This window comes from Heteronotia binoei, chromosome 3 (genome assembly GCF_032191835.1).
Source record: "Heteronotia binoei isolate CCM8104 ecotype False Entrance Well chromosome 3, APGP_CSIRO_Hbin_v1, whole genome shotgun sequence".
In the NCBI taxonomy this organism is placed as follows: domain Eukaryota; kingdom Metazoa; phylum Chordata; class Lepidosauria; order Squamata; family Gekkonidae; genus Heteronotia; species Heteronotia binoei.
Window position 1 is genome coordinate 95,539,463 of NC_083225.1, and position 24,949 is coordinate 95,564,411.

General features: G+C 43.4%; 1 protein-coding gene across 1 annotated transcript; it reads right to left on the reverse strand.

Annotated features, from left to right (window-relative positions):
• Positions 1–10,238: 10,238 nt before the first annotated feature.
• On the reverse strand, positions 10,239–19,122 carry LOC132568950 (beta-1,3-galactosyltransferase 5-like). Its single transcript, XM_060235131.1, has 2 exons — positions 18,905–19,122; positions 10,239–11,207 (listed from the first exon to the last, which is right to left on the reverse strand). Exons 1-2 carry the CDS (start codon positions 18,980–18,982, stop codon positions 10,269–10,271), a joined length of 1,017 nt encoding a protein of 338 aa, XP_060091114.1. The 5' UTR covers positions 18,983–19,122; the 3' UTR covers positions 10,239–10,268.
• Positions 19,123–24,949: the final 5,827 nt, after the last annotated feature.

Genomic DNA, 24,949 nt, shown 5'->3' on the forward strand with positions numbered 1-24,949 from the left:
GAGTTCAATTATGCTTGTCACACCCTTGTTCCTGGCTTCACCCTGATGTCTCCTGGCTCCACCCCCAAAGTCTCCTGGCTCCACTGTCAAGTCTGATGTTTCAATAACGAGACCTTCTTGATAAAAAAGTTTCTAGTTTATTGTAACATGTTGCAAGACTGTAGAAACAGAATTTGGTGATTCGATCCGTAGGCAAGTAGACAGCTGGGTGGCGAAACCGCGTACTGACCGTATGGTGACTTGCCTGCCTGGTGCGAAGGTAGCGGACATTACGCGTGTAGTAGATAGGCTGATAGACAGTGCTGCGGAGGAGCCAGTGGTCGTGGTGCATGTTGGCACCAATGATGTGGGGAAATGCAGTCGTGAGGTCCTGGAGGAAAAATTTAGGCTGCTAGGCGGGAGACTTAAGGCCAGGACCTCCAAGGTAGCCTTCTCAGAAGTGCTACCTGTTCCACGTGTAGGGCAGGAGAGACAGGCACAAATTAGAAGTCTCAGTGTGTGGATGAGACAATGGTGTAAGGAGAAAGGGTGTAAGTTTGTTAGGCACTGGGATGCTTTCTGGAACAAGCGGGAGCTGTACAAAAGAGACAGTCTCCATTTGTCCCCGGATGGAACCAGGCTGCTGGCGCTTAAAATCAAAAAGGTGGCAGAGCAGTTTTTAAACTAAATCTTGAGGGAAAGCCGACAGGAGATGAAATGTCTCTTGTTCGGGAGGACTCATCTCAAAGAGATGAAGGGTTGGCTGATATTTTTCTACCGGGCAACGGATCAGAGTTGTCCACTGTGATGGTGACAAACAGTATGGACTGTCTGCCAGAGTCTCGAGGCGGCAGGAGGAAGGTGGCGGGCCTAGTTGCCTGGAAAATTCTAGATGTTTGTATGCAAATGCTAGAAGTGTTTGAAGTAAAATTGGTGAATTGGAATGTTTAGTGTTGGGAGAAAACATAGACATTGTGGGAATTTCAGAAACTTGGTGGAATGAGGAGAATCAGTGGGACACAGTGATTCCTGGATATGAATTATATCGGAAGGATAGGGAGGGAAGGGTTGGAGGTGGGGTGGCTCTGTATGTCAGAGAGGATATACGGTCCAATAAGACTGAGGTCATAGAATTAGATTCCCTTTTAGAAATGCTTTGGCTTGAAATAGAGGGCCCAAAAGGAAATTTAACTATGGGAGTTTGTTATCACCTACCAAATCAAGAGAGAGAGGATGATTATAATATGATGGAAGGCTTAAAGCTAGCGGCTAAACGTAAAAACTGTGTCATAATAGGTGATTTTAACTAACCACAGATTGATTTGGTCAATATGTGTTCTGGTCGAGAGAAAGAGATTGAGTTTCTTGATGCTCTCAATGACTGTGCTATGGAGCAGATGGTCTCAGAACCTACCAGGGGTGGGGCGATCCTGGATTTGGTCCTAAGTAATGCCCAAGACTTAGTGAGAGATGTAAAAGTGATTGCGCCACTTGGGAGCAGTGACCATAACGTTATTGATTTCACCATTTGTATAAATAGGGAGTTGCCCAAAAAGACCGCCACAACCACATTTAATTTTAAAACAGGTAAATTCTCTGAGATGAGGAGGCATGTGAGGCAGAAAGTGAAAGGAAAGGTGTCAAACCTTCCCTTTCTGGGTAAGGTCATAGAGCGGGCGGTGGCGATTCAGCTGCAGGGATTCCTGGAGGACACTTCCGCACTGGATCCATTCCAGTCCGGCTTTAGGCCAGGTCATGGGACGGAGACAGTTCTGGTCGCTCTCATAGATGACCTTATGCGACATCTGGATCAGGGCGGCTCTGCGGTGCTGTTATTATTAGATCTGTCAGCTGCTTTTGACACGGTTGACCATCAGCTACTGACTAGCCGCCTTGCCGATGTGGGGATTTGGGGATCTGCCTTACAGTGGCTGACCTCCTTTCCCCAAGATCGGGGACAAAGGGTGGTGATAGGGGAGGAAGCATCCCAGAGGCACTCTCTCAGTTGTGGGGTGCCGCAGGGAGCAGTCCTATCCCCGATGCTATTTAACATCTATATGCACCCCTTTGCCCAGATTGTCAGGAGGTACGGACTGGGTTGCCATCAATATGCAGATGACACCCAGCTCTATCTATTGATGGGTGGCCAGTCTGACTGTACCCCGGAAAATCTAGACCTGGCGTTACAAGCTGTGGCTTCTTGGCTCAGGCTGAGTCGGCTGAAATTGAATCCGACGAAGACGGAGTTTCTCTACCTGGGTCGGGACGGTCCGGGGAGAGAGATCCAGCTGCCGACTCTTGACGGGGCACCACTGACACCGGTCCCTAAGGTCAAGAGCTTAGGCGTGCTTCTTGAGTCCTCCCTTACAATGGAGGCTCAGGTGGCAGCCACTGTTAGATCTGCCTTCTTTCATCTTCAGCAAGCGTGGCAGCTGGCTCCTTACCTGGAGCGCAACGACTTAGCGACAGCAATCCATGCTACGGTCACCTCAAGAATAGATCACTGTAATGCTCTGTACATGGGGCTACCCTTGACGCTAACCCGGAGACTACAACTAGTGCAGAATGCTGCGGCACGGCTGTTAATGGGGCTGCCGCGACGGGAGCACATTCAGCCAGTGCTGAGAGAGCTGCACTGGTTGCCTGTTGTGTTCCGAGTTCGCTTCAAGGTGTTGGTATTAACCTTTAAAGCCCTCTATGGTCAGGGACCTGCCTATCTACGGGAACGCCTTTCCCCATATATCCCCCAGAGAGCACTGCGATCAGGGACAAAAAATCTGTTGTCTGCCCCTGGCCCAAAAGAAGCCAGGCTATGTATAACGAGATCCAGGGCTTTTTTGGTGGCAGCACTAGAACTTTGGAACACCCTCCCAGAAGCTATAAGGGCCCTGCGGGATTTGTCTGCGTTCCGCAGGGCCTGTAAGACCGAAGTGTTCAAACAGGCTTTTGTGGTTTGATCGAAAAAAGGCTGCCACCGGACATGCGACAGAATGCTGGCGATCTTGGTCGAGAAGTCAATACCGCCTATACTGGACTGAAATAGCGCTATAGAATGGTTTTAAAGTTAATATATGTAAATTATGGTTTTATATGTTTTATTGGATTGATTGTTTTTATAATGTTGTAAGCCGCCCTGAGTCTGCTTGCAGAGAGGGCGGGATATAAATGGGAAGTAATAAAATAAATAAATAAATATGGTAAAAACCCTTGGAGAAGCTTGCAGACTATTTAAAACTATAATCCTAGAAGCTCAGATAAAATACATACCACAAGTCAGGAAAGGCACAAACAGGCCTGCATGGTTAACAAACAAAGTAATGGAAGCTGTAAAAGGTAAGAAGGACTCCTTTAAGCGGTGGAAAACCAGTCCAAGTGAGATTAATAAAAGGGAACACAGGCTGTGGCAAATCAAATGCAAGACTGTGATCAGGCAGGCAAAAAGGGACTACGAGGAGCATATTGCAAAAAACATAAAGACCAACAATAAAAATTTCTTCAAATATATTAGAAGCAGGAAACCAGCCAGGGAGGCAGTGGGGCCCTTGGATGACCATGGGATAAAAGGATTACTGAAGGAGGATAGGGAAATGGCTGAGAAGCTGAATGCATTTTTTGCCTCCGTCTTCACTGTGGAAGATGAGAACTTTTTGCCCACCCCAGAACCACTAATTTTGGAAGGGGTGTTGAAAGACCTGAGTCACATTGAGGTGACAAAAGAGGAGGTCCTACAACTGATAGATGAATTAAAAACTAATAAGTCACCGGGTCCGGATGGCATACATCTGAGAGTTCTGAAAGAACTCAAAGTTGAACTTGTGGATCTTCTAACAAAAATCTGTAATCTTTCATTGAAATCTGCCTCCGTTCCTGAGGACTGGAAGGTAGCAAATGTCACCCCCATCTTTAAAAAGGGTTCCAGAGGAGATCTGGGAAATTACAGGCCCGTCAGTCTGACTTCAATACCGGTAAAGTTGGTAGAAACCATTATCAAGGACAGAATGAGTAGGCACATTGATGAACACGGGTTATTAAGGAAGACTCAGTATGGGTTCTGCAAGGGAAGATCTTGCCTCACTAACCTGTTACATTTCTTTGAGGGGGTGAACAAACATGTGGACAAAGCAGACCCGACAGATGTTGTTTACCTTGACTTCCAGAAAGCTTTTGATAAAGTTCCTCATCAAAGGCTCCTTAGAAAGCTCGAAAATCATGGAGTAAAAGGACAGGTCCTCTTATGGATCAAAAACTGGCTGAGTAATAGGAAGCAGAGAGTGAGTATAAATGGGCAGTCTTCGCAGTGGAGAACGGTAAGCAGTGGGGTGTCGCAGGACTCGGTACTGGGTCCCATGCTCTTTAACTTGTTCATAAATGATTTAGCGTTGGGAGTGAGCAGTGAAGTGGCCAAGTTTGCAGATGACATTAAATTGTTCAGGGTGGTGAGAACCAGAGAGGATTGTGAGGAACTCCAAAGGGATCTATTGAGGCTAGGTGAGTGGGCGTCAATGTGGCAGATGAGGTTCAATGTGGCCAAGTGCAAAGTAATGCACATTGGGGCCAAGAATCCCAGCTACAAATACAAGTTGATGGGATGTGAACTGGCAGAGACTGACCAAGAGAGAGATCTTGGGGTCGTGGTAGATAACCCACTGAAAATGTCAAGACAGTGTGCAATTCCAATAAAAAAGGCCAATGCCATGCTGGGAATTATTAGGAAGGGAATTGAAAACAAATCAGCCAGTATCATAATGCCCCTGTATAAATCGATGGTGCGGTCTCATTTGGAGTACTGTGTGCAATTCTGGTCGCCACACCTCAAAAAGGATATTATAGCATTGGAGAAAGTCCAGAAAAGGGCAACTAAAATGATTAAAGGGCTGGAACACTTTCCCTATGAAGAAAAGTTGAAACGCCATGTTGAAACGCCATGTTTCGCTAACACCACTCGTAGCCATCTTCCCGCCAGGCTGGACTTCATTCCTTCATAGTGCGAATCTCACGTACACACCCTGAGTCACTCCTAGCCCGCAAGCAACCCATTTGCTCCATGAATGGATTAATAGCTCAACTGTTAGTCCTGATTGCTTAGCAATGCCCTGAACAATAACTCTCACTCAGAAGATGGTGAGAAAAGAGGAAGGACATCTCCTGTCACATCCAAGTCTTTTGCATACACCGGGGATACCTAGGTCAATATTTGATTCCCTATTGTCACATTCCCAGATAATCCCATCTCATCCCAAGTACCCAGTCATTTCCATACTGATACCATTGGAGCCGCCTCAGGCCCTGTCACAACCTGGAAGTTTCCAAGATGCCCAGGACGAAGGTGAAGTTCATTGGTCAAAGCAAACACCCAATCAGGTGTCACCAAAGAACTCACCATTGGTTCTGCTGATGTCCAGCCTCCATGGTCATCACAGAACCTCCTATCTCTCCTCCCCGTCACCTCCCATCTTCCTCGGGACTTAGGTGACTCTTTATAACCTGTGGACTAGCTACCCACAGGTGTGCTTCTATTCAGCAACCCACTTTCCGCTGTGTAGATACATCCCCGATTCCTGATCAGTTTCGGGTCCTCCCCCATTCCCTCAATTGTCGCCATCGGAGTCTTCCTTGGAGTCTGCGAGAGGTAATTATCGCCCTGTCTGTCTACCCATATATGTTCCCCTATCAATCTATCTGTATTTCCTTAGACCTGTGTGAATGTGTGATTGTTTTGTATTTTTATCTTGTATGAAAGAACTATTTTTCATAATAAATTACAATTGATTTTATTAAATTAGAGTCCATTTTATTGAGCATTTACTCTCTGGATGGTTGAGCCTGGTATACATTGGTAAAAAGATTCCTATTAAGCCAGGTGTCCACCTAACTAATTCCCCAACCTCGTTTTGAGGGCATTTGGCTTAACAGGTGGTGGACGAAAGAGGCAGTGTGGCCTTGCTCTGAGGCTTCCTCCCCTTCCAGGGGAGGTGGCCAGAAGCAGCCCCAGTCTCCCCCGTATTTAAAGACCCCCAAGGGGGCAGGGACATGGGAGCAGGGTGGCCTGGGGCAGCAAGAACCCCTGCACCACCCCCCACAGTCCGTGGAAAAATTGTCTGCTACAAAACTGGTCCCTGGTGCCAAAAAGGTTGGGAGCCACTGATTGAAAGGACAGGCACCAGCAGCTTCCCTGCGATTGTGGTGCTTATGCCTCTAAAAGCCAGTTTGGTGTAGTGGTTAAGTGTGCGGACTCTTATCTGGGAGAACCGGGTTTGATTCCCCACTCCTCCACTTGCACCTGCTGAAATGGTCTTTGGTCAGCCATAGCTCTGGCAGAGGTTGTCCTTGAAAGGGCAGCTGCTGGGAGAGCCCTCTCCAGCCCCACCCACCTCACAGGGTGTTTTTTGTGGGGGAGGAAGGGAAAGGAGATTGTGAGCCCCTCTGAGACTCTTCTGAGTGGAGGGCGGGATATAAATCCAATATCTTCTTCTTCTTCTAAAAACAACTCCCCCGGCCACCTGGAAATCTTTCAAAACAACTGTTTCATTTCCCCAGCCATTCCCCATTCAGAATAATGGTCCTGAAAAAACTGGAAATGGGGGGGGGGGGAACCCTCCAAATCCAATTACCATACAGGTATCTGGAATTCAGGAATATTGGAATTACCAATATATTCCCAGTCCAATATACCTGAACCTGAAAAGGTACTTTTTTGGCACGTCCCACCCAGGACCCTGGGAATTATATTGTTATGGACAGTTGTTGGTATTTATGGCGAGAAAATGGTTGGATCCAACACTGAAGAGGGAAAAAATCAAACATTACTAAGGACATAGGTGTATTAACAGCAGTTAGTGACTAGTTTACCAGGTTTCTATCCTGTTTATCCTTTCTATCAAGAGCCAGTTTGTTGTGGTGGTGAAGTGTGCGGACTCTTGTCTGGAAGAACTGGGTTTTATTCCCCACTCCTCCACTTGCAGCTGCTGGAATGGCCTTGGATCAGCTATAGTTCTTGCAGAGGTTGTCTTTGAAAGAGCAGCTTCTGGAAGAGCTCTCTCAGCTCCACCTACCTCACAGGGAGTCAGTTGTGGGGGAAGAAGATAATGGAAATTGTAAGCCACTCTGAGACTGATTCAGAGAGAAGAGTGGGGTATAATTCTATGGTCTTCTTTTTCTTCTTCTTCTTCTCTTCCTCAAAATTGTTCAAAGCAATTGTTCAAATTGTTCAAAGTTAGGAGCAATCGTGTTTTATTTAATTGGCCAGAAGAAGAAGCCAAGATTTGTTGCAATCAGAATTCTGGACTGGGAAGACTGAAGGTCAGATTCCTGCAAAACTCACAGGCTGATTTCAATCAGTCACTATCAGTGCAATCCTAAAGCCATTTCCCTATGCAGCCCAGTTGTATAGACCTGCGTGAGAGTCTGAGTTAGATCTCCTAAGGATGGTGCTGTGTCTGTCAGCCCCACCTACTGCACAAGGTTGTGTGGATTTAAAGGGGAAGGCTAGTAAACCATGTATAACATCATGAGTACCTGAATACAAAGATGGGCTACATCAGGGGTAGGGAAATGGCTGAGAAGCTGAATGCATTTTTTGCCTTCACTGTGGAAGACGAGAAGTGTTTGCCCGCTCCAGAACCACTAATTTTGGAAGGGGTGTTGAAAGACCTGAGTCAGATTGAGGTGACAAGAGAGGAGGTTCTACAACTGATAGACAAATTAAAAACTAATAAGTCACCAGGTCCGGATGGCATACATCCGAGAGTTCTGAAAGAACTCAAAGTTGAACTTGTTGATCTTCTGACAAAAATATGTAATCTTTCATTGAAATCTGCCTCCGTTCCTGAAAACTGGAAGGTAGCAAATGTCACCCCCATCTTTAAAAAGGGTTCCAGAGGATTTCCGGGAAATTACAGGCCAGTCAGTCTGACTTCAATACCGGGAAAGTTGTTAGAAACCATTATCAAGGACAGAATGAGCAGGCACATTGATGAACACGGGTTATTGAGGAAGACTCAGGATGGGTTCTGTAAGGGAAGATCTTGCCTCACTAACCTGTTACAGTTCTTTGAGGGGGTGGACAAAGGGGACCCAATAGATGTTGTTTACCTTGACTTCCAGAAAGCTTTTGAGAAAGTTCCTCATCAAAGGCTCCTTAGAAAGCTTGAGAGTCATGGAGTAAAAGGACAGGTCCTCTTGTGGATCAAAAACTGGCTGAGTAATAGTAAACAGAGAGTGAGTATAAATGGGCAGTCTTTGCAGTGGAGGACGGTAGTGCCTCTCCCCAAAATACCCTCCCAGTTTCAAAAAGATTGGACCAGGGGGTCCAATTCTATAAGCCCCAAAAGAAGGTGCCTTTATCCTTCATTATTTCCTATGAAAGGAAGGCATTGAAAAGGTGTGCCATCCCTTTAAAGGTGAGGGCCAGAACTCCCAATATGGAAATATCTTCAATAAATCTTTCTTTAAACATAATCTAGTTGTCTTTACCTCTTTTACTGTTCTTATTGCAGTATTTAATGCGTGAATTATTAAACTACCTTTTGGTATATCTTTTGATATAGTTAAAATGGTCATTAGGACATAGAACCTGTTGTTAATTTATTTGAATCCCACCACTGGGCAAGCTGTATAGAAATAGTTCTTTCACAATCTCTTGGCCAATGAAACTAGGTAGCCAGATAAGATGAACTTTCAATTTAGTAATCTTGGGAGTCATGTGCAAAGCTAAATTTGTATAGAATGCAAATTTTGTACAGCTGTTTACCGGATGTGGCAAAATGAGGGGGGTGTCCCTGCCATGAGCCATTAAGTATGATGGGGGGGGTTCTTCTTCATCAGAGATAATTAACAGTACTTGTTAGCCTTTGGAGCTTTTGTGACCTTCCTGGATAGAGGAATGGAGTTTTGTCCTGCCTTGATCCACACAAAATGGCTTTTCTAACAGATAAAATGTGTGGAGGGGAAAGAGATTATCATTACAGTATGTATGTGTCATACTTGCCAGCAGTAGTTTTCATGAATAGCAGAGGGGCAGATGGCTGTTTCTACCTTTATCTGTAAGGGTAGAAAGTGTCTAATGACACTTTGGTTACACTGATCCCTGTAGATGGAGAAGTTCTGTAAACCACTTTGATATTACCTTTAAGATATGGTAAATGAATAAGTAAATAATGCATGTAAAAGCTTCACATTTCTTACACATAAATCAAAAGTTTACTCATAATTTCTGTCACAATGGCTGACAAATATAAAGCGAACACTACCAGCTGGAAAATTGGAAACACAAAAGAACATTGCGTTGTCACTACCCTGTCAGAGTTCCAGAAGCATAATTTTGTTAAGCTTGTTAATGGCATCTTAAAGAGTAACACATGTATTGTGACAGGTTTTGTGGACCAGAATCCACAGATCTGTCCATGGCACAGATGTAAAAACTGCAATCAGTAATATCAAAAGACAAGGGCCAATATCTGAACATTTGCACCAAGACTACTTTTAATGAAAGTCTGCTCTAGTTCACAAAAGTTTATGCTATGATAAATGTGTTCATTTTTAAGGTGCCCAAAGACTTTTTTATTATTTATTTTTGGGAACATAATTATCACTGCCTTGAGAAAGAAAACTGGTTTGTTCCTACAGGATCTTTGTTAGAAAATCTTCAGCACTCCAGTCCTAAGCACACTAAAGCATCATCTACACACAAGTCATCATCTGTTCCTGGACTGTCAGACATCTAACTGCAGTTGAAAAATCTTCTAAAGCCTCCTCACACAAGCTCTGAATATTTTAAAATTGGCATGTTAAGGAGGCTAAGCTACATTCTTTCTTCTGGACATATCATCTTTCACATGCAGTGAAAGTAGCTTTTTTAAAATTGAAAAATGTATAATTTGAAGTACAGCCACATTTTATGAAAGAGCCTTCAGCCATGTAATTCCTCATTTGCCATCAGAACCAGTACTACTCAAGAACAGTTTCACTATGTCATAAGCACTGTGTTCAAACTTGACCAATTTTGGACAATAACTTAAACCAAATTGGATCTATTACCAAATTAACATATTTGGGATGAAGGTTTAAAAAACAAATTTAAAGAAGCTAGGAAAACTCTTGTCCACATAAAGAACCGATGCTTTTTAAAATTGAGAAATGCACAATTTTAATTAGAACTGCATTTTATATGTAAATGAATCAACATAGTATTCTTACTCCAGTGTCTGAAAACTTTGCTATTTGAATGCCTAGTCTTTTGGCCAATATTTTTAGATTTTGCATTTGTATGTGTGTGTGTAAACTGAAAAATACTAATGACCTGGGCATTTGTGAATCATGGACTTTTCCAGCCCATTCCAGTACTCCAGCATTTTACTAGCAGTGACATAATGGCTTGTGACAAGTTTTCTGTAGCGACAAGGAGAAAATTTAACTTGCTTTGTAAAAAATGTTGGCTCTGAATGAAGCATTTTTGGTTTAATTTTGAGTTCTGCAAGGCAAAGACCAACAAACACATCTTCCAGTTTAAAATATGGGACCTTATTGGAAATGAGGTACACCTCACTAGCAAGATCAGTGGATAAAACATAGCCAGTTCCTGAACAAAATGGAGGATACTTCCTTCCTGGATATTCCCGTTTATTAACATACCATTTACTACCTGGATACCTTACTGGGTGGTCGTGTATTCTTAAAACACCTGTGAAGAATCTATTTGTTTTGTTTCTTTTTAAAAGAAGTTCTGTCAAGTAATAGGTATTAACAAACATATCAGAATCCGTTTTCATGACAAAGCTAGACAGTGAACAGAATTTATGAATCCATTCAAGTCCCATCAAAGTCTTCAGAGTTAAATTGTAATATGTATCCAGAAAATCCTTTCTGATAATGTCTTTATATAGTGAGCTTTCTGTAGTAACAGCAAACTGATCATATACATGTGAATTATTTCCTAGAAGAAAATATGTCACAATGCGTTTGCCTGCTATTATTCTTTCTTTGCCCCACGTTTCACGGATAGCCATCCGGGCTGTAGTTTGGCTTAGCTGAGATGTTACCAGTATTACTAGGAATGGTGGATTCTTACTGCAATCTTTATCAGGCAGTGCCACAAAATCCCCAATGTTCCGGTCAACAATGGCTGACATATCCCTTGTACAGGCTGGACAGATTCCAATGGAATTAAACATGATGAAACAAGCTACAGCCAATACCATCACGAAAAAAAAGCCATGTCTCCTGAAGATCATCTGAAAAAAGAAGAAAATAAAATAAGTGGGGAAACTCCTATTCAGTGCCTTTTTCAGTGTAACATGCCAACTAATTTAAAGAACTAAGCTATTTATGCTGCTAGGTGCTTCTTTTCACATTTGTCATCACATGGATCTTGTAATTTATCTTTAAGTCTCCAGGTAGTGTGTGTGTGTGTGTGTATACACACACACAATACATAGGAACATGCCCTCCATGTTAAAATAGGGAACCTAAATACAGCTGACTAACAACACTGATGAAAAAAACAAAACAATCATAGAATCATAGAGTTGGAAAGGACTCCAGGGTCCAACCCCCTGCCCAACACAGGAACTTCATAAACAAACACACTCATCCCATGCCCAGAACATGCCCAGAAGATGGCAAAAACCTCCAGGATCCCTTGCCAAACTGCCCTGGAGAAAAATTGCTGACTGACCCCAAAGTGGCCATCAGCATCCCTGGGCATGGGGCTTTTTTGGTAGAAAAAGCCCAGCAGGAACCTATTTGCATATTAGGCCACCCCCCTGATGTCACCATTGTTTCACACAAGGCTTTTTGGTAAAAAAAAAAAAAAAAGACCAGCAGGAACTTATTTGCCTATTAGGCCATACCCTCTGATGCCAAGTCAGCCAGAACTGCATTCCTGCTCAAAAAAAGCCCTCCCTGGGCATATAAAAAAGGGCCACAGGAACTAAACATTGATGCAACCCTTCCTGTCCTCCTTCTCATGATCTGCCTTATAATATAGTGGGTTCAACACACTGAAGAGGCGAGGTGATAGTGATCATAGCTCTTTATTTCGGTACAGCATAGTATAGGGCTGCACTCTAAGACTTGGGAACTGGGCCAAAGGGGCCAACTTTTGCATATAAACCAGTTTGGTGTAGTGGTTAAGTGTGTGGACTCTATCTGGGAGAACCGGGTTTGATTCCCCACTCCTCCACTTGCAGCTGCTGGAATGGTCTTGGGTTAGCCATAGCTCTGGCAGAGGTTGTCCTTGAAAGGGCAGCTGCTGTGAGAGTCCTCTCAGCCCCATCCACCTCATAGGGTGTCCGTTGTGGGAGGAGAAGATATAGAAGATTGTAAGCTGCTCTGAGTCTCTGGGCATTTCCGCACTTAGCGTTTGCTACTGTTATTCCGCGGAGGAATTCTATCTGGACCATTTCCCCCATTTTCGCACTATGGTCTCTTTTGCACAGTCGATTTCCATGCAGCCCTGCGTCAAATCATTTTCGCACTAGCATCGACTTGACTTCGAGGCCCTGTCAATCATTTTTTTAAGCGCATGGCTGGTTGCGTTACTGCGTAACAACATAACACGTCACCGCTGTTCCTCCCCCTTTTTTTTGCGGGCAAACCGCATCACGTGTGCCGCTTATGCTTAAGTATTGGCTGCAGCTGTAGCATCCTCCACAGCCCTTTATGTATTGACAGAAGCATTCACAATGGAGAATCTGGTTAACGAGACTGTGGCGTGTCTTTATTCCATAGTGGAGGTTTTGCTTTTGTGCCTGTACGCCGGACGCCAACTCATTAATGCACATGCAAGGAGATCCTCATACAGCAGTCGCAATTCTTGCGAGATTCCCCCCCACAACACTTATGTCCACAGGGATCGACCCTGATGTATGATAACGCTGCATTAAGGATATGACAAAATTCCGTAGTTGCAAAATATCGCAGTAATGCAATCAAATAGAAGTAGCAAAAAAAAATCAGCAGGCACCGCCTAACCGGCAATGATGCATGCTTGCTTCTGACCACTGCCATCAACTTATGTGTGAGCTGAAGGATGCGTATCAATCGAAGTAGTAGTAAGCAGGATTCCCCAAAACAAGCTGGATGCTGCCCTCAGACTTCGATCTAACGGAATGCATCACGCATGTGTTGTGTATGCTGTATGGCACCTCATTGATTCCTTGATTCATTGAAATTTCGGAATTTCGTAGCTGTGAAATATTGCTATTATGCAAGGAACTAAAATGAAGGGGGGGGGGAATGGCCAGGCGGGCACGTTTCAGAAGCACCACAAACACACACTACTAGGTTATACGGCTGATGATTGGCCAGGCCAGCAGTGTACATGATTTGCATTGCATTGCACGTCCCAGGGGGATGGAGTGGGAGGACTGAAAGGCAGAGGAGGGTGCCGCCCCCAAAGCAGTCGATGCGGAACGGGATGAGTTTCCCACAACAAACTCCGCGGAGTGGATCCACAGGCTTTAGGAAACTCCGCTAACATGCGCATCCAGATACTGCGCGGTGAAAGTGCTGAAGCCGCGGGTCAAACCATGACTGCAGAGCAACATATGCGAAATCAAGCAAAAGATCTGGAGGTAAATGGGATGCCACCCCGGGGTAAACGCTAATGTGAAAACGCCCTCTGATTCAGGGAGAAGGGCGGGGTATAAATCTGCAATTCTTCTTCACTTCAAGGTTCCCTCGCTAGCACACTATTGGATCATTCAAACTGGCAAGGGGCCCATGATTGGAGCAGGGCAACAGGTATTTGGATCCTGCTACCTATTGTTCCTGAGTTCCCAAGCTGAGTCCTTACGGCTCCAATGAGCCAGGCAGGAACACACATAATAGTCTGCATTTTGGTCCACATACACAACATGCCTAATTCACAGAATCACCATTTCTGTCAGATGGCCATCTAGCCTCTGCTTAAAAACCTCAAAGGAAGGAGAGCCCACCACCTCCTGAGGAAGCCTGTTCTACTGAGGAACCACTCTGTCAGGAACTTCTTCCTAATGTTTAGCTGGAAATTCTTTTGATTTAGTTTCAACCCATTGATTCTGGTCTGAACTTTGGGGGCAACAGAAAACAATTTTGCACCGTCCTCTATATCACAGCCCTTCAAATACTTGAAGATGGTAATCATTACCTCTCAGTCATCTCTCAAGACTAAACATACCGAGCTCCTTCAGCCTTTCCTCATAGGCCTTGGTCTCCAGACCCTTAAAAATCTCCATTGGCCACTACTGGACATATTGTCTATATCCTTCTTAAATTGTGGTGCCCAAAACTGAACACAATACTCTAGGTGAGGTCTAACCAGAGCAGAGTAAAGTGATACCATCTCTTCACGTGATCTGGACACTGTACTTTTGTTGATACAGTCCAGAATTGCATTTGCCTTTTTAGCCACCGCATCACACTGCTGACTCATGTTCAGTGTATGGTCCACTAAGACCACTAGATTCTTTTTGTACACACTACTGCCATGGCAAGTTCTCCCTTCCTATAATGATATATTTGATTTTTTTCTACCAAAAGACAGAACTTTACATTTATCCCCATTAAAATTAAAATTTATTTTATTTGTTTTAGCCCAGTTTCCCAGCCTGTCAAGATCATCCTGTATCCTATCTTTTTCTTCTACCATATTTGCAACCCATCCCAATTAAGTGTCATCTGCAAATTTAATTAGCATTCCCTCTATTCCTTCATCCAAATAATTTATGAAGATTTTGAACAAAACAGGTCCCAGGACAGATCTTTGAGGCACTTCGCTTGTCAGTCATTTGCAAGAGGAGGAGGAATTATTCACAAGCCAATATTCACAAGTATTCTTTGGGTGCGATCTGTCAACCAGTCAAAGATCCACCAAACAGTAACAGGATCCAAACCACATTTTACCAACTTATCAATAAGAATAGTATGTGGAACCTTATCAAAAGCCTTACTGAAATCAAGGTAAACTATGGGCGTTTTCGCACTTATCTTAAGCTGGAGCGATGTCCCTCTTCACCGCGCAGCTTCTGCACGATTTTCACACTAATTGCTGCGGAGCATCTGGAAGAGCTGCAAAGTCCCGCGGCTTTTGTGGCGCAAATGTAAACCGGGTTTGGGCGGTTTACATTTGCGCCGCAAAAGCCGCGGGACTTTGCGGCTCTTCCAGGTGCTCCGCAGCAATTAGTGCGAAAACCGTGCAGAAGCTGCGCGGTGAAGAGGGACGTCGCTCCGGCTTAAGGTAAGTGCGAAAACGCCCATAGTCTACAGCATTCCCCTGATCCAGCAAGGTAGTGACTTTAAAAAAAAAGAAAAGAAATAAGATTAGTCTAACATCATTTGTTCTTGAGAAACCCATGCTGGTTCTTAGAGATCACAGACATCCTTTCTAAATGTTCCAGGACTGTTTATTTGTTCTAAAACTTTTCCAAGAAAGACGTGAAGCTGACAGGCAGAAGTTACCTGGATCTTCCTTTTCCCCTTCTTGAAGGTGGGAACAATATTTGCTCACCTCCAATCTTCCAACGCCTCAACTGTTCTCCAATAATTTTCAAAAATAATGACCAGAGGTTCAGAAATTACACTTGCAAGTTCTTTTATTGCCCTTGAATGCAGTTCTTCTAGCCCTGAGGACTTAGTTTCATTTAAAGAAACTAGGTGTTGATGTACTACCACTATGCTTCATAAGCTGCAACTTCCTTCCCTCATCCTATGTTCTGTTCTTGCCATGTTGAGCACCATTTCCCTCACAAGAGAAGACTGAGGAAAAGTAGGAATTGAGCAGTTCTGCCCTCTCTTCATTACACGTTACAATTTCACTTTCCTACCCTTGCAATGAGATCACACTAGGCTGGGGCTATCCAGGTCGGGGCCCATGCTCTATACAACAAAATTATTTTCACACTCCCCCACTCCACCCTTAGAATACCACTGTAGAGTGGAAATGGTGACAAGTTCCCCTTGGAGTTCTTTTGTAATCTCAAATTACGCCCCCAGACTCACCTTCAACCTACAGCAGAGGATTTTAGAACAGGCTATTTGCTTGCTGACAATGAACAATTCTCCACCCCATCCCATCCCACCCCTCCTCTCCATCCCCTGTTCTTGATAATTTGAGGAGCAGGAGAAAAACGAGGAACAGCATCAATGTTAATACTCTAGGAATTTTCGAGAGGGTTGCCTTGAAGTGAGCAGGAAGTACTTCATGGGGAAGGGTCAACAGAAGACCTCGTCAGAGCGCAGCCCCTCTGTTTGTTTTGCTTTCATTTCCAAGCAAGTGTCTGTGTAAAAGAGAGCAGCGTAGCCCCTGTACTTTTCAGACCTTGCTGTGGAGGCACCAGAGATAGTTAAGTGTGAGAGTGTGTGTGTGTGTGAGAGAGAAAGAGAGAGAGAGAGAAAGAGAGAGAGAGAGAAAGAAAGAATGAAAGAAAGAATGAAAGAAAGAAAGAAAGAAAGAAAGAAAGAAAGAAAGAAAGAAAGAAAGAAAGAAAGAAAGAAAGAAAGAAAGAAAGAAAGAAAGAAAGAAAGAAAGAAAGAAAGAAAGAAAGAAAGAAAGAAAGAAAGAAAGAAAGAAAGAAAGAAAGAAAGAAAGAAAGAAAGAAAGAAAGAAAGAAAGAAAACAGAGAAGTCTTTGTAGAGCCAGTAAGAGGGTGTGTGTCTCTGTGCTTGTTTTGCATTGTTTTCAGAGTCTTTGTATAGGAACCTGTTTATGTAGGGTTGCCATTCCCCAGGTGGGAATGAAACTAAGCAAAAACTGTGAAATAATTAACCAAAAAACTCAGTACACAACTTAATAATCTTATTACAAAATTTTAAAGACAAAAACTTATTAACTAAATTACACTTATTTAAAGATATATAACACAAGAAATCATAATTCAAAAATTCATCCTAATTACAATCAAGTGACAATGAACAATTCTATCAAAAATTCAGTTATTTCATTTATTCAAGTCCTTTTAATAACGTCAATTTCCAACTTCTTAAAAACTGACGATTCGCTCATTCCAACAGGCTGGATTAAAGTGCTGGTGCTCCAGATATAGTTCCACAGGGAAAGTTTCTATATTTTCAAGATGCTCTTTCAGTCATGCCAAGTTTCAGGCTTCCGATATTCATACAAGAACTTTCCAAATGTGAAGTTGAAGTGGGTATACAGCAAGCCTCTGACAGGAACACGCCTTTACTTCTGTTTCTGGGGAAAACCCTTCCTCAGAGGCATATCCCACTGTATGCATCTTATCATCTATCACTTGCACACAGCACTCAAGCACGGAGGAAATCTTGTGACGTTAATAAGTTTTTGTCATTAAAATTTTGTAATAAGATTATTAAGTTGTGTACTGAGTTTTTTCATTAATTATTTCACAGTTTTGGTTTTGTTTCAGTGTCTCACTGTGATACTCTAGGCGTTCTGAACTCCCCAGGTGGGGGCAGGGGATCCCCCGGTTTGGAGGCCCTCCACCCACTTCAGGATCATCAGAAAGCAGGGGGAAGGGAGGGAAATGGCTACTGAGAACTCTATTATTCCCTATGGAGACTTATTCCCATGGGAAAATTGATCTGCAGGTATCTGGGGCTCATGGGGGGGTCTGTTTTTGAGGTAAAGGCACCAAATTAGCAGCATAGCATCCAGTGCCTCTCTCCAAAATACCCCCCAAGTTTCAAAAAGATTGGACCAGGGGGTCCAATTTTATGAGCCCCAAAAGAAAGCGCCCCATCCTTCATTATTTCCTATGAAAGGAAGGCATTTAAAAACGTGTGCGATCCCTTTAAATGTGATGGCCAGAACTCCCTTGGAGTTCAATTATGCTTGTCACACCCTTGCTCCTGGCTCTGCCTCAATGTCTCCTGGCTCCACCCCCAAAGTCTCCTGGCTCCACCCTGAAAGCCTCCAGATATTTCTTGACTTGGACTTGGAAACCCTAATCTGTATGGGCAAAGTTACTAACAGCAAGGGAGGGCTGGAAGGTAAATTAGCCTGGCTCTCCCACCTGCCAGATAAACCCAGTTGCTTCTTAGGCCAATGTGGACTTAGGTCATTGGTTTAGCTTTGACACCTGTCACAGTGTAATTGCTGTCAAAGGTTATTGCTACTGTCAGAGCAATTATGCTGAGTCATCCCCTAATGAGGTAATAGAACAGCAACTCCTATTGGGCAGTCTGAAATACCATGAGGGTTGGGATCCTTTAATTACCTGCCATCTGATGCACTAGAGGGATGGGTGGCAGAGAGTATGCTATCCTCCTTGCCAGTCTTTCCAGAACAAGCTTGCAGGTTTTTAATCAGAGGCTAGATAGCCATTTGACAGCAATAAAGATCCTGTGAATAAGGGGGAGATATTTGTGAGTTTCCTGCATTGTGCAGGGGGTTGTACCAGATGACCCTGGAGGTCCCTTCCAACTCTATGATACTAAACTTGGAACATTGTTAGCTGTCCGGCTGAGGACTGATGCCAACATCCACGTGATAAAACTAGTCTGTCCAATGTTATGTGTTTAGTTAGTCTGTTTATGTTTAGCATTTCCCTACACTGCCTTTATTATGTACTTTTGACTTGCTTTTTCTAAATAAAAAGCCTTATTGTTTTTAGCACTGGTCTCTGTGTTTACCTACTAGAGCTATCCAGGAGATTCAGTGCTTTAGGCTTGGTTACAGCACTGCCTGTGTACCTTTGGGTGTGGCTGCAGGTTGCTGGTGATCTACCCTGCAGGGCGGCAAGCTGTTAGTAATCCTGGTAAGGGTAGGGGAGGTCTTCTTTTTCCCTCTTGAGGCCCCAGACCTGTAATAGGAGTGATGGCAGTTTACCAGGAAGGCTGTGTAGTTTTCATCCTGAGGTTTGTTTTCCAAGGAAGACAGCTCTGGCATCCCATGGTAGGTGGCAGTGGGCTTGATTCCTTGATAATGTGTAACTGACCAAATTGATTAGTCCGCCCCCATCCCTTAACTTACCAATGATCGCATGGGATTGTTGGTCTGCCATCCAAACAGTTGTGTATGTGTGCCCACAGAATATTGCTGTACGCACATTATTGTTGTTGCATGCGTGCAACTGAGTTTTTGTGACACAGAATCTTGCAGCAACCTCCTGATGACACCTCTTCAGCTTAATGAGTCACTCCTTTCTTGAAGTCCAAGATCGTAAAAAGGTGGTAAATCAGCAGCTCAAATGATGATGAGATTTTTTTTTTGCCTCGTTACTACACCTATACATAAGGAAACATGCAATGATGAGGACACCTGACTTTCAAGATCCTGTTTCTACAGATATCACACTACCAAAGGAATGTGTTTGACATTGTGTCTGAGTAGAAAAGTGACTGTGCTTTAAAGCCTTTGATCGGGGGTTTGAATCTCCTCAACCCTCACCCCGGTATTCCAGCTTTTTGAAAATTAAATAAATATTATATATGAACATATGAAGCTGCCTTATACTGAATCAGACCCTCAGTCCATCAAAGTCAGTATTGTCTACTCAGTCTGGCAGCAGCTCTCCAGGGTCTCAAGCTGAGGTTTTTCACGCCTACTTGCCTGGGCCCTTTTTAGTTGCAGATGCCGGGGATTGAACCTGGGACCTTCTGCTTGCCAAGCAGATGCTCTTCCACTGAGCCACCATCCCTCTCCCTGAAGAGAAGTAGTTGCAGCCAGGTCACCATGAAATGTAGCCTCCTATGTTACCTTTTTTGGTGGAGCCCACAGCAGGATTTATTGTTTGGGAGGCTGGAGGGGCCACCTGATTTGGTAGCACAAGGCTGTTAGCACTGTTAGCTGCCTTGAGTTCCACAAGCTAACCTCCCTTTGCCTGGGCAGTCACAGCAGCTCTGCTCCCTCCACCCCTTTCTTATGTGCCCCTCTCTCAGAGAGACAGAGAACCTCTTGACTTTCCCCTCCCACTTTGCTCTGCACACTGTGTTAGGGAAGGGGAAAGAAAAAGTGAAAAGACCAGCAGCAATGCTACTACTTGTTCAGAGTGGCAGTGGGGAAAGGGAAAGGATTGGGGGGGCCCCAATGGAGGGGTCATACAGTTAGAAGTGGGAGTTGAAAGGCTGGGCCTGGCCCCTCCCAGGCCACACTGTAGCTATGGGCCTGGCTCCTTCTAGTCCATAATTGCATTCAGACAGACAGTCTGGATGCAATGAATAGCTGTCAGTTTTGTTCATTCACTTGAAATATGGCCGCATATTTCAAGTGAATTAATGAAACTGACAACTATTGTTTTCATCACCTGCAGCGATTGAAATTGACAGCAGTTGCTGCAATCAACATGGAATTCTGAGCAGGTTGGTAACTAGTGTGATACACATTGTATAACGAGTATATGGACTGTGACTTTAAGAGTATATGTATTTGCAACAGAGAGACTGGAATCATTTCTGGAAAGTTGAAATTATTGTAATTAGTGATTAATAAGCAGGGAATCCACAAGACCTGTGTGTGGGTTCCGTCATTCCCCTCACTGCCTTTTCTCATTTCTACTGGGAAGCTGGGACCTTAGAAGACCTAGTGGATCAAGTCAATATTTCATTACAGTATTATACTGTTCTAGTTATCACCTTTCTTAAATTAAAAAAAAAAACCCTGAGAATAGCCCTCTGGTTTTGCAGTGGGGAATCGCACATTGCCTATGAGAGCAAAGGAAAGGAAAATGGTATCAATACAGGTGGGATTTTTGCACACCTTTCTATCCCAGACTGCTTGGTAATATGCTTGGAGCATGATATTCTCAAAAATTTATCAAATTTATATCCCATCCTCCCCTAACGTTATGTCAGAGGAAATGTCAGAGGAAAGCAGTTTTGGGGGAAAGTGTACCAAAAATAGGCAAACGACAACCATTATTATCGGGTGCTCCCAAAAAAAGTGCTGTTGTTTGATAGCCAAAACAAAGAAAAACTGTTGTGTGGAACAGGACAATTATTCTCTGTTTTAATATTCCATAATCCCCTCCCCAAAGTTTTAAGAAATAATTCTAAATCTCATCAGTTCTCAAGAGGTCAATTAATTTCCTGTCATGAAGAATGGAGTGAAAGATTTTCTCTTTTAAAATAACAAGTCTGTAAAGTATTGCTGCAGTTACAGGTTTCAACTGTTTGCCTTGTGTAAGTCTGTATGTAAGAAATAGAAATGCTCTCTTCAGGTATTAGTCTTGAGCAACTGTTTAAGTATTAGTCATGTCTGTTTCCTCCTTTATGTTTACAGCACAGTGGGTATGAGAGAGAGAAAGAAAGAAGGAATGTGTGTATTTTCCTCCTTCCACCTGCAAAGTCTGAAAAGGACATGGCTCATTCCACAGTTGCTTTTAAACAGGGCCAGTGCGTAGGAGTAGACCAGGTAGGTGGCCACCTAGGGTCGGACTCAAGAAATATCTGAGGACTTTGGGGGTGGAGCCAGGAAAAAGGGTGTGACAAGCAAATTGAAGTCCAAAGGGAGCTCTGGCAATCACATTTAAACGGACCACATGCATGCCCCCCATTGGAAATAATGAAGGATAGGGACACCTTCTTTTGGGGCTCATAGAATTAGACTCCCCAGTCCAATCTTTTTCAAACTTGGAGGGCATTTTGAGGACAGGCACTGGATGCCTCTACCTCAAAAAAGCCCCCCTCCTGAGCCCCTGATATCCACAGATCGATTCTCTATTATACCCTATAGGAATTGGTCTCCATGGGGTATCATGGAGTGCCCAGCGTACTTCTCCGTCCCCCACCCCCACTTTCTGCTAACCTTGAAGTGGGGGGAGGGCCTCCAAACTATCCTGCCCCACCTGGGGATTGGCAACCCTAATGTATAGGCCCCATAGGATAGGAGCACCAATCTTTTTGAAACTTGGAGGAGAGAGTGTGGTTTGGGGAGAGGCACCAGATGCTATGCTGAAAATTTGGTGCCTCTACCTCAAAAAACATCCCCCCAGATACCCACAGATTAATTCACCATTACACCCTATGGGAATAATAGAGTGCCCAGCATTTTCCTCCCCCCCCCCCCCCCGATGACCCTGAAGTGGGGGAGGGCCTCCAAATTGGGGGATCCCCTGCCCCCACCTGGGGATTGATAAATAAGGGAAAGGAACATGGTGAGGTTAAAGACCTAGCGATAACTGTGTTAAATTATTTGCTTAATAAACAATAATGAACTGGAACACTCTACCATTAGGCACTGTTGCTGCTTAAATGAATCAATTTATGTGATTAATAAAGAATATGATACAGCTTAACATACAATCATGTAATATCACAGTACAAGAAATAACAATACACATTAAACATATATGATGGGCATTCACAATTTCACATGTTGGTGTGTATACACAGAGTCCTCTAGCAACTAAAGAATTAATCCTCTTTATGCTGAAAATTCAAATGGTGCTAGCGATTCTCTGCAGAATAAAAGTGAAAGTGACACACTTCCGGTAAAAATAGGCATGTTTTCATAGTGTTCTTAATCCAACAAGTAACTTGATTATTCTGGAACTAAATATACAAATACTCAGTACATCACTCAGATATAGATCTTAATTGAGAATAGTTGTGGAAATCACACTTATAACTCACCCAATGCTCAATTCATTGTGGGCGTTTTATTGTGAAATTGTGAATGCCCATCATATATGTTTCATTGTGGGGATTATTTAGTTGCTAGTGGACTGTGTATACACACCAACAAATGAAATTGTGAATGTCCACCTGGGGTTTGACAACCCTAAGGCCCACTCCAGTCTCAGGCCTACATGGCTAGGCCCAGCCTTTTTTTTTTTTTTTTTTGTGCTAGGCCCCAGGCCTGTGAAAACATTTCTGCTTCCCATTCCAAGCATATGTCTCTTTCCCATGTTTTTCCACAAATATTTCTAGCACAGGCCACCCCATTGTCTCTTCCTCATGTTTTTCACAGACATCCCCAACCATCCAAGTCTCTAGGTCCTCTATGGTGCCCCCTCCTTGCTTTTTCCATTCATGTTATATACTAGCTACTCTCTTACCCACATGCCTAGTCCCTCCTCTCTCCCTTCCTCCTCAATTCAGTCTCTCCCCCACCCCAATTCCTGCCCTTTATACCAACCTCACAATGTCCTCTCCTATTCTTATGTTTACACGGCCTTCCCATCAGCCCTTGCCTCTCACACATGCATCTTTTTTTAACTCCACCCACTGCACTTCTGGTCCTGCCTAGACCATTCTTCTTATATTCCTTCATACTTGCTGTCACAAGGGAGAGTTTTAAATCCTTTTTCATCAGAGTTCATTCATTGCTTTCATTTAGGGTTGCCAATTCCCAAGTGGGGACAGGTAGTCCCCTGATTTGGAGGCCCTTCCCTCCATTTCAGGGTTATCAGAACAGGGAGGGGGGAATGTCTGTGGAGCACTCTATCATTCTCTATGGAGACCAATTGCCATAGGGTATAATGGAGAATTGATCCATGGGTAGCTGGGGCTCTGAGGAGGGCTGTTTTTTTAGGTAGAGGCACCAAATTTTCAGTATATCATCTGGTACCTCTCCTCAAAACAACATTCAAGTTTCAAAAAGATTGGACCAGGGGGTCCAATTTTATGAGCCCCAAAAGAAGGTGCCATTTATTTCCAGATGGAGGGAAGGCTCCGAGTATTTATTGAATCAGACATGGCAACTCTAATTTCATTTTTTTTCTTAATATTTTTGTTTGTGAGCTGAGGTAAAGTGTTTGTGACAGAAACTGTATAGTATTTAAATTAGAAACTGTATAAAAAGGGGTCATTTCTTCATATAACAAGCTCCTCTTCAATTCACCCATATACTGGATCATTTGCTCATATAACAACTCCTCTTCCATACTGTTTAAGAATTTTTCCTCAATTGTGCTCTGTATGAGGGCTCATGTATATGTTTTATGGAGGGGCCAGGCTAGCCCAGTCTCATCAAATCTTGGAAGCTACCCAGGGTAGACCCTAGTTAGTATTTGGGAGACCACCAAGGAAGTCCAGGGTTGCTAAGCAGAGGCAAGTATTGACAAAGCACCTCTGAACATATCTTGTCTTGAAAACCCTACAGGGTTGCTATATTGGTGTGACTTGAAGGCACTATTTATCACCACCCATGAGGACACATCCTAAGATTGAACTATTCAGATCTATATTTCTCTGCAACCAATAATTCCAGTTCTGGAAAAAATGCAGCTTTTAAATTCTGAAGGCACTCTGGTGAATAGGAATGAACTATTTACCATCAGCATTTTTAATACAAAAATATGTATTAAACTTATCTTCTGACAACAAATAACTACTGCAGTATTCATGAGCTTTCAAAGTGAAACTGAGTTGCAGTTCAGTCTTTTCCACAGTGAAAATGTATAAGTGTGTGTGCGAGACCCTGCTATCACACTCCATCCATTTCCTCTCAAGCTTGGAAGCAACAGTGCAGCATCCTCTTCTTTGAGGTAGTGTGATTAGCTGTGCAACCGCCATTAAATACTCAGCATTCTACAGTTAAGAAGGGTACATCTGCCCATTAATCGCCAATTTTGATATATTTGTTTCCTTCACTATGTTTTCCCACAGAATTAAACTCAAACAATTGGTGACCATATAAACTAAGCTTGTTACTCCAGTTTTGTCCTTGCATCTGCTAAAACCTTATTATGCTGTATGCTAATTTGCTGCTTACCCTCTACCTATATGAATGGACTGGTAACTTCCATTTCAATGTATCTGAAAGCTTATACCTTGAATAAGACATTGCTGGTTTTTCGAATATTGTTCCAAAGATTTTACACCTTTCTCCTGGCCTCCCACTGACACCAGACCTGTAAATCTTTCAACACTAAAGTACGAAATTCACTCAAGCATCTGCAAGCAGAGGGTTACTAAAAGCTCAGGAAGGCATGTTTGTTTAGTTTTGCAAAAGCACCAGGAAGCTGTTAATATCCTGCCACACCCAGCCCCAATCTGCAGGTGGCCTCACACATGTAGCTTAATGTTTTTAAAATTCTTCAGTGATCCAGTCACAGATCTCACAGTGCCTTCTACA